Consider the following 13857-nt stretch of genomic DNA (forward strand, 5'->3'; position numbering starts at 1 on the left):
TGATGGACTAAAATTGTATTTACCCATTTCTTGTTTAATGGATAGAAACTCCTTTATTTTAAGAGGTTCAACGTGAAAAACATAGCTTCCCAAGCACTCTTCATTTTCTCTTCCTTTCTCTCTACATTTTCCTTCCAAGAGCAAACCAAAGGTAGAAACTTTTCAAATTCCAAGCTTAGTTAAAGAAACCAAGTAAGAACCTTAAAACCTAAAAAAATTCACCATCATGGCAACGCCATTGCCTTGAGCCAAGAAAACTAGAGCTTCTTTCATGGCATCATTATTGATGACTGTTAGGATTGAAGAGGCTCAAATCAAACAACCGAAAAATATGGAAAGGGGTGAATTGATAAAAATTTGTTTAGGGAGTAAAGAGATAAAAATATAAGACAATTGACACAAAATTTATAGTAGTTCGACTTCTTAACCAAGTCTACTTCCACTATCTAAGCTTCTCTCACTTAGGATTTTCTAACAAATTCACTAATTTGTTATTTCTTTTTCAATGATCAAGAGATAACATTTACAACTCCCTATCTTTTAACTTGGCTAAGATAGAATTAATCCCCTTTTACAAAAGGTAAAAATAAGTAAACAATAGAACCTCTCAAAAGTAGGGTGTTTACAAATTTAGCTCACTAAAACACAAATATTTACAAGAGAGATAAAATAAGATTGAAAAACTCTTCTCTTGTGTTTGATTGCTTGGATAGGTGTTCTAACCCTTCTTCAAGTGTCATCAACTTGTATTTATATGTTGGAATATTGTTGTGGTTGTTTCTAGCCGTTGGGAGTGTTTTGGAGCCGTTGATGATCAATTTTCGTGTAAAATAAAACTGCCAAGAACAGAGGGTATCGGTACTCCTTAAGGGAGTCGATACTACCTTTGTTTATATTTAAATCAACTAGCCGTTGGGGCCTGATGGTATCGATATTGCTTGTCCAGAAAATAATTTTGTGCTAAATTCCACTTTTAAATGGACTTTGAATTATTTTTGAAATCTTTGAAAATCTTTGAATAAATTCAATCCAAGTCCAAAAACATTTTGCATTAATTGTTATATCAAAATAAATTCAACAATGACACAGTACCAGTTTTTGTCTCTGATGTGTTGTTGACCAACAAAATCCCCATGATACGAAAGATCGTCGAGAAAGTTTCGTTGCATCCGAATATGATTGACCTCCACGATGTTTAGTACTGAAGCTCTACTTTGGTCGTGAGTTATTTGATCAGGTTATCGCAAAAAATGAGATACTTAGAGGCCAACACAATGGCAGTGGTGCGACAGATCGCGCAAGCCACAAGAGTTACTAGTGTTTTATAAGGCGAACATATTATAGGGATCTAGAATCGAAAAATTGCTTGTTCTTGAGCCTAAAACAAAGATTCGACGTTGAAGATCATGGATTTTGGATTGAGTTCAACGAATGAATTCACGGATCCAATTATCGAGTTGTTTTGATTCATTGATTATGTTTCACCAGATGGGCTTTCTCAAGGGAAAATCACCACAGAGGATGATATATGGTTATCGAGTTATTTTGATCCATTGATTTGTGTTATTGTTCTTGTTGAATTTGACATTCTGCAATCTCAATCTTTCGAAATTGAATTTTAGTTTGTATAACTGAGATTATCCAACTTCATTTTATCTTTAGATGCCTACCCTCTAATTTTTCTCTGAACTTACGGTATTATTATTTGTTATCGGAAGTTAGAAATCTTTAATTATTCTTGAAATACAACACGAGTCCTTGAGAGAAGGAAAATGGAGCATTGGAGTAAAGATATTTGAAGGAAAAGCACGGAGAAGATGAGCAACAATGGGGTTAAGAAGAAAACCTATTAAAAATGGATACACCGAAATGTTATCCTTAAACTAATTTCAATTTACAAAAAGACACACGATCAATATTTTATATAAAGTGTAGGAGTTGAAATAAAAATCAAACCATTTTACTAACAGTCCACGTCATCAAACTAATGGCATCCAACGTCAAAGTGACCAGAGCTTAATAAAGTGACAACGTAGGTGATTCAAAACTTAACAGAACGATAACGTTGCTGATAAGTAGAGGTTTTCATTGAGTTAGTGTAGAAACTACTGAACTCGGAAAACTCGGCCTTTCCGGTAGCTAACAGGTCTTCATTAGGTTGGCAAAGTAACAACTGAAGCAATGCAATGCCATTTGATTATTGATTGATGCTCATCTGATGCATTCAATTGTTGTATATCGGTTGTGTGAATGCAAGAAGTTCAAGGTCGAGTTCGGAATATATACTTGGCTTACTTAAAGCTGCTGGTAAATTTCCTGTATTTTGTTTCATGTTTTGAGCACATAGCTTAAAAGTATCGCTTACAGCAGCACATTGAAGCAATTATGGAAATGCAGGAATGTCCCCTAGTTTCTTTCTGATGCTTAACTCTTGAGATGCTTTTCCAGTTTTTTTTTCTAATTAGATTTTATATATTTGGTGGCCTAAGGATGGCTTTTCCTAGAAACATTTAGCACAGTGAGTTGGGACCTTGATTGCAGCTTCTGTTGTGTTTGCGGGTACGATCCAAATGCTTAAGGATTTAACTGCAGAAGTCAACAGACTAAAGGCTGAGTTCTTCACTAAATGAAGAATCGTGCGAGCTGACACAGGAGAAGAATGAGCTGAGAGAAGAAAAGGCTTCTCTGAAAGCCGAGATTGAAAACCTAACTGCTCAGTATCGGCAGACGTATGGTCATGTTCCCATGGACTGGTATGGGTCCTTAAGGTATCATGGCTCCACCTTATCCATATCCAGTACCTCTGCCTGTTGCTACGGGCCCAATTGCAATGCACCACCCCTCATTGCAACCATATCCATTTTTCGGAAATCATAGTCACAGTGTGATTGCCAATCCCTGCTCAACATTCATGCCATATTCAACCACCAGCACTCCAGTTGAACAGCCATCATCCCAACGTACGTCTGCTTCCCACACTTCTAGCGAAAGGGATTCTGAAAGCAAATCGGTGGATTACGAAAGAGGAAGTAATAGAGATAGATGGGATGGCTCCAACAACGTGGTGACAGAACTTGAACTGAAAATATCTGGATCATCGACAAACGAGGTTATTTTATCATCATCATATAAGCATATAACCCATGTTGTAATTTGTGGGGTGCTGAAAATTAATGTTACCGAATGTCGTATGCAGGATTTGTCTGCAGGAAAAAAGAAAGGCAAGGGAGCACAAAAGGAGAGAAGTATAGCGAGCGGTACCTCATTGAGCCGTTATTCTTCGTCTTGAGATCTTCAGGACAGCTCCTCTAACAGTGTATATGATGTTTCAAAGTCCAAGTGAATGTTAGCACACCAAACGAACATGTCTTTACTGTGACACCCCCTAAATCATAACATCCCGGTTTCAGCTTAAAACGTGTATGTTTTCTGCTTGCTGCCACTCATTTGGCACTTGGAGGACATTTCTATATGACTTGAAAACAGACTTTTTCCTCGCAGAAACTTGTCTTAAACCATCAGTGACATCATCTAAGCGTTATATGCATTGTAAATTTCTTTTATACATACCAGTTGACAGTCAATCTCATCTAAGGAGGAATCCTTTTTCCTTCCTCCTGGTCATGAAGGAATTGTTAACGGTGGAGATTTTGTTGCAAAATCAATGTTTGAAAGCTTAAGTTTCTTCTCCTTGGTCCAAGTTTTCTTAGAAAATTAACTGTTCGAAGAACTTATAGCTGTGGGAAGGCCCACCTGTCGTTGTGGACGAGTGCCATCTAAAAGACTTGTTCGTTTTCAACACTTCAATTATTGCAGTAAAAATGACTCACTGTTGGCAGTCATAAAACACCCAATTCCACCCCACCCCAAACCCTCTTTTTCTGTTTCCATTGGACAAGTTGAATGAATGAAGCAACAATAAGGTGCACTTGTGTTTTAGATGCAATAGCTGAAGCAGGTACTTGGTATCGTTCAAGCAGTTAAGCCAACGACTGATTTCCCAATCGGGAAGCTCAGTATCAAAAGAACATCTCACCTAACATACAAGGAACACTAAATAAACACTGCCTCACGCCAACGTCGGTTGGATTGTTAAATTATGTTAGTAGAGGAGGAGCTGTCACTTCATTTCCGATGCACCATATTTTCATTGATAATTTATTTAGTCACATATTACAAATTAGGAGGGCAAAACGGGAAATACCCCAACCAAAGAGATGTACATAGAATGACCATATACTTGGAGCTATCCCACAACCAGATCTTAACATCAACTCTTATATCCAATACCTTTCTGCAGATACCATCAAACGAAACTCTAGTGAAAAGGGGTCCCTAGAAGTATTGATGGAGGCCGGTAGATGGGTGAGCACATTCCGAAAAAAATAGGGTCTGTTTTTCTTGTTTTCTTTTCATGTTTAATCTACAACTTCCGGGTGTTCCTGCAAGATGGACTAGATACGTTACGTGAACCCATGCTTGCGGTTCGTAAAAGTCGTCGAAATTCTGAAAGGCTTATTTTTCCATCTTTATCAATGTCGGCCTCCTCAAGCAGAGGATCAATCGAACATCTTAAGCCCGTATGCTACAAAACAACCACAATGAACACGGGAACACAATTTTCATAAAATGTTTAGATAAAGAACACTTTTTTACAAGCTATAAAGTCAGTTCCAAAACAGAAGGACTGGATTGAACTGCAGAATAATGTTTGACAATTTCAGCAGAATTAACAGCTTTTCAGAAAAGGAAAAAAGATCGACACCAAAAAAGGAACCCTTACCAGTCTTAGTTCCTCCGGAGTTATAAAACCATCTCTATCTACATCGAATTTCTCAAATGCAGCTTGTGACCGCAGCTGCCACTTATCAGAATCATGTTCTTCCATTTGATTCACATGTAAAGCTGCTGCAACAAACTCGGTGAAATCAACAAGTCCATCTGTGTTGCTATCAATCTGAAATGAAATGAAATAAATAAGTCTACGACGACAAAGGAAATAATATTTACGAGAGTGGAATAAAAAATGAATGATGTTAGATGGAGAAAAGGGAAACTATAACTCACCGCTTGAAGAATCTCAAGCACTCGTGATTCCTTTAGCTTCCAAGGAACATCTTTAGCAAGGGCCTGCACCGATACCCATCCTAGTTAGGCCAAAAGAAAAATGCTTTCTACAATCTGATAGATGTTAGGCATTATAGAAATGTTCACCTGTCTCATCTCTTCAAGGGTAATAGAGCCATTCTTATCCACATCAATTGCATCAAATTGATCCCGAAGATCGGCTATCTCCTCTTCATTAAGTGTGCTAGCCAATGCCTACAGGATAATAATCATTATATATAAAGAGGTGAATAATGAAAGGAGGGAGCAGTAGCCTCTTAAGCCTATAATGATAAAATAATCCAGTAATGTTCCAAGAGGAAGAAATTCTATGTTTACACTCAGAGCAAACTGCTTCAATCGACTATACTTCACAAATTGCCGGAGATTGCTCAAAACAGATATATCAACGGGAATATCAGATGCATTTCCTCCTTCCCTAACCCATGGGTGTGCTGGAGAAGTTGAAAACAATCAGATATTCTAGAAATAAATAGGACAATGAAATCATAACGCGATAGAAGAATTACTTAAGCGGGTAAAAGCAAAATTGGCATGTAATATCACTTCCTTGGTGCTAGAGAAAGAGAATCGGAAAAAGCAATAATTTACTAAGGGATGATGCAACATACATAGGGCCTGAGCTGCTGTCAGTCTAGCCCGAGGATCTTTCACCAATATTTTCTTCAAAAAGTCTTTAGCACCATTGCTAATTATCGGCCATGGTTTCCGGCGAAAATCAGGCTTGTTTTTCAGAACCTGCAGTTATGTACAGTTCCATATAAATGTTCCAGAAAATAAACACATTTTACAACAAAATAATAAAACACATCTTAGGACATTACCAAGTGAATTTCATAGGAAAAAGCGTGATTATTCGTGGAAATAGAAGACAGCCAAAAGCTAGACCATAAAGGGTTAAATAAAGTGCAGAAACATGCATAGCACCAATATAATATTGTGTATATCTGATAATAAATAAAATGACTAAACCCATAACGAAGAAAAAAAATCAAGGTTCATGATGTGGAAATGTACTACACCTCCTTAAATATACCATCCTCAGTCTTATCCCAAAAGGGACGCTTCCCACAGAGCAGAATGTAGGTAATTACACCAATACTCCATACATCTGATTCAGGCCCTGACCTTCTTTTTAGTACTTCAGGAGCTACATAATAGGCACTGCCAACAATATCTCGAAATCTATTCCCTGCATTTAGTTGTAGTTTAGGATTGTATTTCTTGGGTGAGGATTATAACATTAGCAAGTTAACCAGAAACTAAGCACAATGACAACAGTTGCAAAATTATAAAACAAGCCATAGATTGATAACGGATCCTGATAATTTTTAAAAGCATAAATTAAGAAAATGGTACTCACCAGGTCTGATAAAGTCGGACAAACCAAAATCTGTAGCCTTCAGAGGTGAGTCCTCTCTGGTTGACTTGAAAAGGAAATTCTACAGGCAAGAAACAAGGAAACCATAAGCAATCAGCATGACTTCATATAGGAAAGTTTACAAGTAAGCCATGCTAATGTACTTGAGGATACCTCAGGTTTCATGTCACGGTGCACCAAGCCACGCAAATGACACTCAGTCGCAACTTTGAGCATCTGCCGTACAACTAATGCAGCATCTTTTTCACTATAACGGTTGTCTTTTCTGATAGAAGATGGCAAGCACAAGTTACTACCAGCTATTGCACTATTAAAAACATCAAGGGAAAGGAAGTACTGCTACTATATTTGCACAATAAATACACATTATTGAGAAGTAACAGATCCAAAAATAACTAAGCATCCTTACTTGGCTAAAATTCGGTCCAGCAATTCTCCACCCTCACATAATCTAGAATCATACAACACCAACACATGATAGAGTCAGTCAGGTTTGCAACTATTTGGTGGAGAACCGAAGATCAAAAGACGAGAAAAAGGAGATAACACAAAGAAAATCAGAACTGAATGAGCTGCCAGAAAGAAGATAAATTATAGGACTTACTCCATAACAATGTACACATAGGAATCATCCTCAAATGCGTTATAAAATTGAACCATATTCTCATGGCCTTTCAGTGCTTCCAATATTTTGACCTCTCGCTTGACATCCTCAACAGCAACTGGAAAAATCATCTTCACCCAAACCAGGAAGTTAAAATAAGAAAAGAAGTCTCACTTCAGGATGTAAAAGAATAGAATCTAATGCATCTACATATTTTATAAGCCAAACATTCTTAAGCATATATGTTAAAGGCAATATTTTGCAAGAAAATGAAAGCAAAAAGCTTACTAAGCTAGAAAACTTAGAAGACACACCAAAGAGATGAAAATTGCCAACACTGGATAAGTTACTACTCTAACTTACAAAAATTAGCATCTTGAGATGGAAAAAGAAAAGAAAGCATCACCTCACCAGAAAAGCACAGAAAAAGATAAATCAAGCTCATCAAATTTAGAATAGTTTAGTGTGACTACATGATCTTCTATTAAATATCCCCACTCTGCATATATCCAATTGAGTGACAGAAAGTACAGAAGACATGCAGATTAGAGGATGTAGCTTCAATCATGCTGACAATCAAATTCAACTATAGCAAAGTTGTAATTATGCAAGTTTTCCATACCAAGGTCTTAAAACTGTACTAATACTGTCAAGCCGAAGAAACAAAAGATCCAAGATCATCACAGCTCAACGAGGTTATCGCCAATCCCCACTTAGTTTGCCATGGTTACTAAGAGCAACAAAAAGGGGGGAAACGAATTCTCCAATCATTAGATTACATAACATAAAAGAGAAAGCTCTCCCTATCCATGCTTCATATCCAAGACAGCAAATTATATATTATCAATAAGGAATTCAAAGTACAAGCGAAAATTTCTTCACCCCAACCATTATAAACAATTTTAATCCAAAATTACACTAAAAAATTACACCCTTTAAACAAATCCTACCTTGAATTGGACAGAAATAGATACAAGGGAAAGGAAAGGTGAGTGAAATAACTAACCCCATGATCCCAGAAGCACAATCAAGCAAAGGATAACAAAGATACACTTAAAAATTACCTTACTTTTATCAATTTTCTTAACGGCAACACGATCCCCATTCTCCTTGTCTATGGCAACATAGGTGTAACCAAATTGCCCATGTCCCAACAATTTCCCAATCGTGTAACGCTTATCAAAATCCTTATGGTACCCAAAATCCGTACGCTTGCCCCATGGGATGATCCCACCTTGTTTCCTCGTAATTGGTTTTTGTTTATTTTTTGGAGGCACAGAACTCTTCAAATGTTGCTGGTGATGATGACCCTTTTGATTATTAGGCTTCTGAGAATCTTTTCCAGCATTGATCTTTTTTTCTTCGACGGAAGACCGTTGTTCTTTGCGGTGGTGGGAGGCGGAGTTGCTGCTTGAACCACCACTGACTTTGGTGGTGGAGAGACAGACACCCATGGTTACAACAACAAAGAAGAAAAGAATAAGATATAGAAGGGATTAGTTTTAGAGACAGAATTCCGTATGAGAAGGGAAGATGAAATAAATAGGTAACAAGTATGCTCCACGAGGAAGAAGAAAGGGAAGGTAGGGGAAGAAGGGAAGAAAGAGAGGGACGATGAATGTTTTTCCATTGGTCAAAATATACTTTTTCTTATACCCAGTATTAAGTTGAATTGATACTGTGATTTTTGGTCAACCTATAATTATAACTTCCGATTCCAAGGTACTAACAGTATCTCAGAGATTATAAATTTGAATGAGTAAAGGTCGGGGCTTAAATTACTTGACTTTTTTTTACCAAAAAATTATATATAAATTAATAAATTTTACACTAATTTATAGTTATTAGATTTAAATAAATAAATAATTTAGATTTAATTAAAATCCATAACATATAAATAAATAATTTTAATTTACAGTAAAATAATATTTTAAAAGGTTAAAGTTTAGGAGTTGAGATTTAAGATTTAAACTTTAGTGTATAAGATTTAAATTTTAGGGTTTATGTTTGAGATGGAGTTTTATGATTTGGGATTTTGAGGTTTAGGCTTTGAGATTTGTGATTTTAGTAAAAAGGGATATTATTTAAGTCTAAGCTATGTATTTATTTAAATCTACTGATTATATATTAAAACTTATTAGTTTCACATAGTGAAAGGTGATTCAGTTTCATTATTTAAATATATTTATTTTTAATAAAATATATATTTAAACTCTCAACAGTTGATTTAATTTAGATTGATATAAAGTAAATTTATAAAGTAAATTTCAACAAAAAATATCCAATAAATACACTAAACATTGAGCATACCAACACGAATTAAGTGACCTAGGTGGTAATGAATTGTTGTTATTACTTGAGGTATCGGGTTCAAGCACTAGGAATGTCATGGATGTTAGCATTTAATGTCAAGTAGTTGAAAGTTATCTTTGGAAAAATACTAATGGTTATTTTTAAACTGATATTACCTTATAATTACCCTATAATAATTAAAAAAAACTGATATTATGACATTATATGAGTGTATCAAAGTCTCCCTCTAACCACAAGGGGAAAAAAAGGCTTTACACAACAATTATATATCATTTTTTTATTAAACTATGGTGATTACAAACAGGGGCGTAGTTGGGGTGGCGCGAACTGCGCGGTCGTGCAGGGCCCTCAAAAAATATATATATATAGTGGCATTTTTTTCAATAAATGCCACTATAAATGGACTTATTGCGACGTTTTTTCAAAAAACGTCACTATTATTGTGCAGCCAAAAAATGCCCAAAAAGTATATATGTAGTGGCGTTTTTCCAATAAACACCACTATAAATGAACCTATTGCGACATTTTTTCAAAAAAACGCCACTATTGTTGCCCTGAAATCGAATATATCTAAAAAATAGGGCCCCTTTATAAGAATTTGTACAGGGCCCCCGAAAACCTAGTCACGGCCCTGATTACAAAGTACCATTTATTTTAAATATTCTCAATTATTTGACAATGAATGCTCAATTATCCTGCTGCAGTCGCTGGTGCTCGAACCCGTAATTTTAAGAGCAACAACGATTACTTTAATCATTAAGGTAAGTTGGTTCGTGTAATTATATATCACTTTTTTTCTAGCCCATGATTGAAAACTTCATTAAAACATCTCATCATTTTCTTCCTATACAAGGTATAAGGATTATGAGTTCAAAAATATTATCTCCATAATAAAAACTTTTGATACGATTATGAAAAATAATCATATTTATCTAAGAAGCAGCTGTGAATATTAGACGATACTAGCGACTTTGCGAAACACACTATAAGTCTGAGAATGTGTCGCCTATTGGCTTGGCTCGTGCGTATCTTTGACACATACCCACACATAATTTATATATATATATATTAAAATTTACCCCTTTTAACCTTTATTTCTTTTTGTCCTAGACAGTTTAAAGTAGGAGTGAGCGTTCGATCGAGTCGAGTTAAAAAATTTTGAGTTATTAGTGTTGGCGAGTCCTATTTTATAACTCGGAGTTGACTTGAAATTTTTATAAGTTGAGTCGAGTCGAATTTTCGAGTTTATATTTAAATTTAATTATAAATATTTACAATATTATGAAATTATTTTATTCTAATTTAAATGTTATTTTATAACTATATACATATATATATATATATATATATATTTTTTTCATATATGATTTACATATACCAAACAAAGTCGAAGGACTCTACTTAAACTTCACCTCAAACTTGAAAATCAATCTATTAATTATTAAAAAATTCGAGTTATTCGAGGTATTCGAATTGTATTTTACAATTAGATTTAAATTTGAAATTTTTTAAGTCGAGTCGAGTTTATAAAATTACGACTCAAAGCCAATTCAAATCGAGTTAAAAATTGATTTTTCGAATCGAATCGAGTTTTAATCACTCCTAATTCAAACATTATAATTTTATCCAAAATTTCTATTACGTCAATAAATACATATCTTATCACATGTCTCTTGTAAAAACAAAATACAAGTAACGTAATGTGTTTTTACTAAAAGATATTATTTTATTAAATAATTGTTTTAAATATTATTTACGTAAATAATATAAAAATATAAAAATACAACGAAAAATAGTAATAATGGTCGAGAATTATATATAATGGTGACTAGTTATTTTTGTTTTAGATTGTTTTTCATAAATACTAGAGTTGTAAATGATATGAAACAAATTATGAGTTATTTATTCATGAATTTGAGCTTGTAAGGCCAAGTTCGAATCTCACCACTGTCACTCTTGGTGGGCAATCTGTAAAGTCCTATGTAAATCTCAATTGGGTCTTAGGTATATCCTGACCCAGGATTAGGGGAGTCACCCATGACCTAAACTTTTGTGTGCCAAAAAAAAAAAAAGTTATTTAAGATCGATTCGATCAAAATTTGATAAATACTTGAGTTAATTTATCATGTCGCGTCAGTAAACCATTAAAGGTTTAACGGTCATTAACCTTTAATGATCATATCTTAATTAAAACGAAACGAAAGTGACAATTTTTTTTAATTTAGAGATGAAAAAAATTATAAAACTCAAACCAAAGTGATCATTTATGTAGTTTACCCAATTTTAACCTATTTACTTATTTAATTTGAAAATCAAAATTTAAATGTTGACACTATTAATGAATTTATGTTAAAGTGAAATATGTGAAATTTTAACAATAAAAAGTATAATACAATAAATCAAAGTCATTGGTAAAGTATATTCAAGTTTAACAAAAAAAAAATAGATAGAACTTTAATTTTATGTGATGACAAGGCCATAAAACGATATTGTTTTAGTGTGATTGTATTGATGCTCAAAATGACGTAATTTCGAAATATTATATAAACTTTTTAGTTTAAGTATCGATTTTTTCACTAACTTTTAAGTGCTTCGATTTTACGCGTACTTTTCATTTAACCGCCAATTGCCGCCCATCATAGTTCATCATTCACAGCGAGGTTGATATCAAAATATTCACATTTTACTCATTTTTATTATCATTGGATTGATTTTCTACGTAACACTCTCAGAATTGACTAAAATTCCTTTAAAGGTTTCATGTGCTAATACTTCTATCTCCTTCAATGAGACTATTTTTTAGGTATGTTATTCGCTGATTTTCATCAGCTTTAAAACGAAACGTTGGGGGGTCAAATGTTAGAAAAATAATATGGACCAAAGTGATCATTTAATCAAACATTAAGTATATTTTTATCATTACACCCTAATAATATTATATAAATAAATCAAACATGTGATAAATTGTTATTAATTTATATCATTAATTTCTTTAGATAACGAGACTTGACCTAATCAAGGCTACATCGGATATATAAAACAAATTTAATTAAGGTTGAAAATGCATGTTGTGTAACTAAAATGGATTAGTGATAAGTAATTTGATATCGCTTAAATAAGTTCTTGAGTTCGAGTCTTTATGTATTTAAAAAAATTATGTAACTAATATCTTTTTAATAAATATATTATTTGGGGTTGGGTCAGGTGGGTTTATATTTTAGCTCAAAAAGTCAGGTCGGGTTCGGATCAGGTGGAAGATGTAAAATTTCGGGTCGGGTCGGGTCGAATGGAGGATGTAAAATTTTTGGGGGTCGGTTCGGGTTGATCGAAACCCGACCTAAAACCAACCCGTGTCAAAGAATGAGAAATGTCAAGTACGATTGTTCCCTCCTAAAACCAATCTATGTCTTATGACTTTCGAATAAGATTCAATTGTAACTTTTAACTTTAGTGAATTAAACTCTTATTATTTTAAAGAGTTACAAGATGCCTATGATGGGCTGTATTTAGAATTTGAGACCATGAATTCTAAGAAATTGATTTCAAAATTCAAAATTCTCTTTTGAAAGCCAATATGGATTTTGAAAAATGATTTTCAGATTTCAAAACTCAAAATTAAATATTTAGAAAAAGATAACATTGATTTAAGAGTTGCGCTGGAATGCATAACAAAAGAAAAAATCATTTCTAAAAACAATTGATCAGTTTTAAAAATGATAAAATACTCACATTGTCATTTTCATGTTCGCAATGTACATACTTATCCTATAAAGAAAAAACATTTTAAAATTAGACAAGTACGAGTTTCCTTGGAAACTAGAGACATTGGTACTAACCGTCAATGACCCAAAGCAATTTGGGTACCAAAATCCAAATGAATGTCTCTTATAGGTGTGTTGGAGCAATGGTGATAAAGGTAAAGCATTTCAAATGCTCTAAGTCACACAAAAAGAAGAATAATAACATCTATATGCATGTTCTTTGTTGCCTATGATATCTCTCTAACAATTTATATCTATGTTGAATTCATAACATTTTCTTATTGGCTTATAAATATGAGTTATAATGTCTCATTCATGATATTGCATAAAGTATAATAGAATTGAATATATATGTATATATTAAATTCCATACGATATTAACATGTTTTCTCATCTTTGTTGAAATTTAATATTTTTTAAATGTTAAAAGTTTTTATGTCAAATCTTTTTCCGTTGAGGGAGAGCTTTTAAATTCTTTAATGATTTATGCTATAATTTTTTTTTTTTACTTATTCTCCGTTGTTATTTAAAAAAAGATAAAAACTCTTGAAATTCTCGTTTTTTTCATAAAAGAAAAAGAGTTATCTAATAATTAATTTTTTTTAGAATGTAAAATTCGAATGAGAATACTTAATAAATATTGATATGTAGTGTTTTTACTTTTTAGAGTT

At 33.5% G+C, this 13857-nt stretch overlaps 1 protein-coding gene and 1 pseudogene across 1 annotated transcript; one reads left to right on the forward strand and one right to left on the reverse strand.

Annotated features, from left to right (window-relative positions):
• The first annotated feature begins 2385 nt into the window (after positions 1–2385).
• Positions 2386–3289, forward strand: LOC120119060 (annotated as a pseudogene).
• An 840-nt stretch (positions 3290–4129) lies between these two features.
• LOC120118943 (calcium-dependent protein kinase 28-like) lies at positions 4130–8583 on the reverse strand. The gene is made up of 12 exons (XM_039138852.1): positions 8177–8583; positions 7113–7243; positions 6918–6959; positions 6662–6773; positions 6491–6569; positions 6150–6319; positions 5739–5865; positions 5446–5561; positions 5215–5322; positions 5068–5130; positions 4784–4957; positions 4130–4585 (listed from the first exon to the last, which is right to left on the reverse strand). The coding sequence occupies exons 1-12, from the start codon at positions 8564–8566 to the stop codon at positions 4424–4426; spliced, it is 1674 nt and encodes a 557-aa protein (XP_038994783.1). The 5' UTR covers positions 8567–8583; the 3' UTR covers positions 4130–4423.
• Positions 8584–13857: the final 5274 nt, after the last annotated feature.

Source organism: Hibiscus syriacus, unplaced genomic scaffold, assembly GCF_006381635.1.
Source record: "Hibiscus syriacus cultivar Baekdansim isolate YM2019G1 unplaced genomic scaffold, ASM638163v2 tig00110330_pilon, whole genome shotgun sequence".
Lineage (NCBI taxonomy): Eukaryota > Viridiplantae > Streptophyta > Magnoliopsida > Malvales > Malvaceae > Hibiscus > Hibiscus syriacus.

Excerpts from the sequence above, each read along its gene's own strand:
- LOC120118943 (XM_039138852.1), bottom strand. The coding sequence starts at position 8,566 with ATGGGTGTCTGTCTCTCCACCACCAAAGTCAGTGGTGGTTCAAGCAGC. Across the intron at positions 6,774-6,917 it reads CTGGACCGAATTTTAGCCAA|AAAAGACAACCGTTATAGTG; the intron begins GTAAGGATGCTT and ends ATCTTCTATCAG. Across the intron at positions 5,866-6,149 it reads AGGATGGTATATTTAAGGAG|GTTCTGAAAAACAAGCCTGA; the intron begins GTGTAGTACATT and ends ACATAACTGCAG.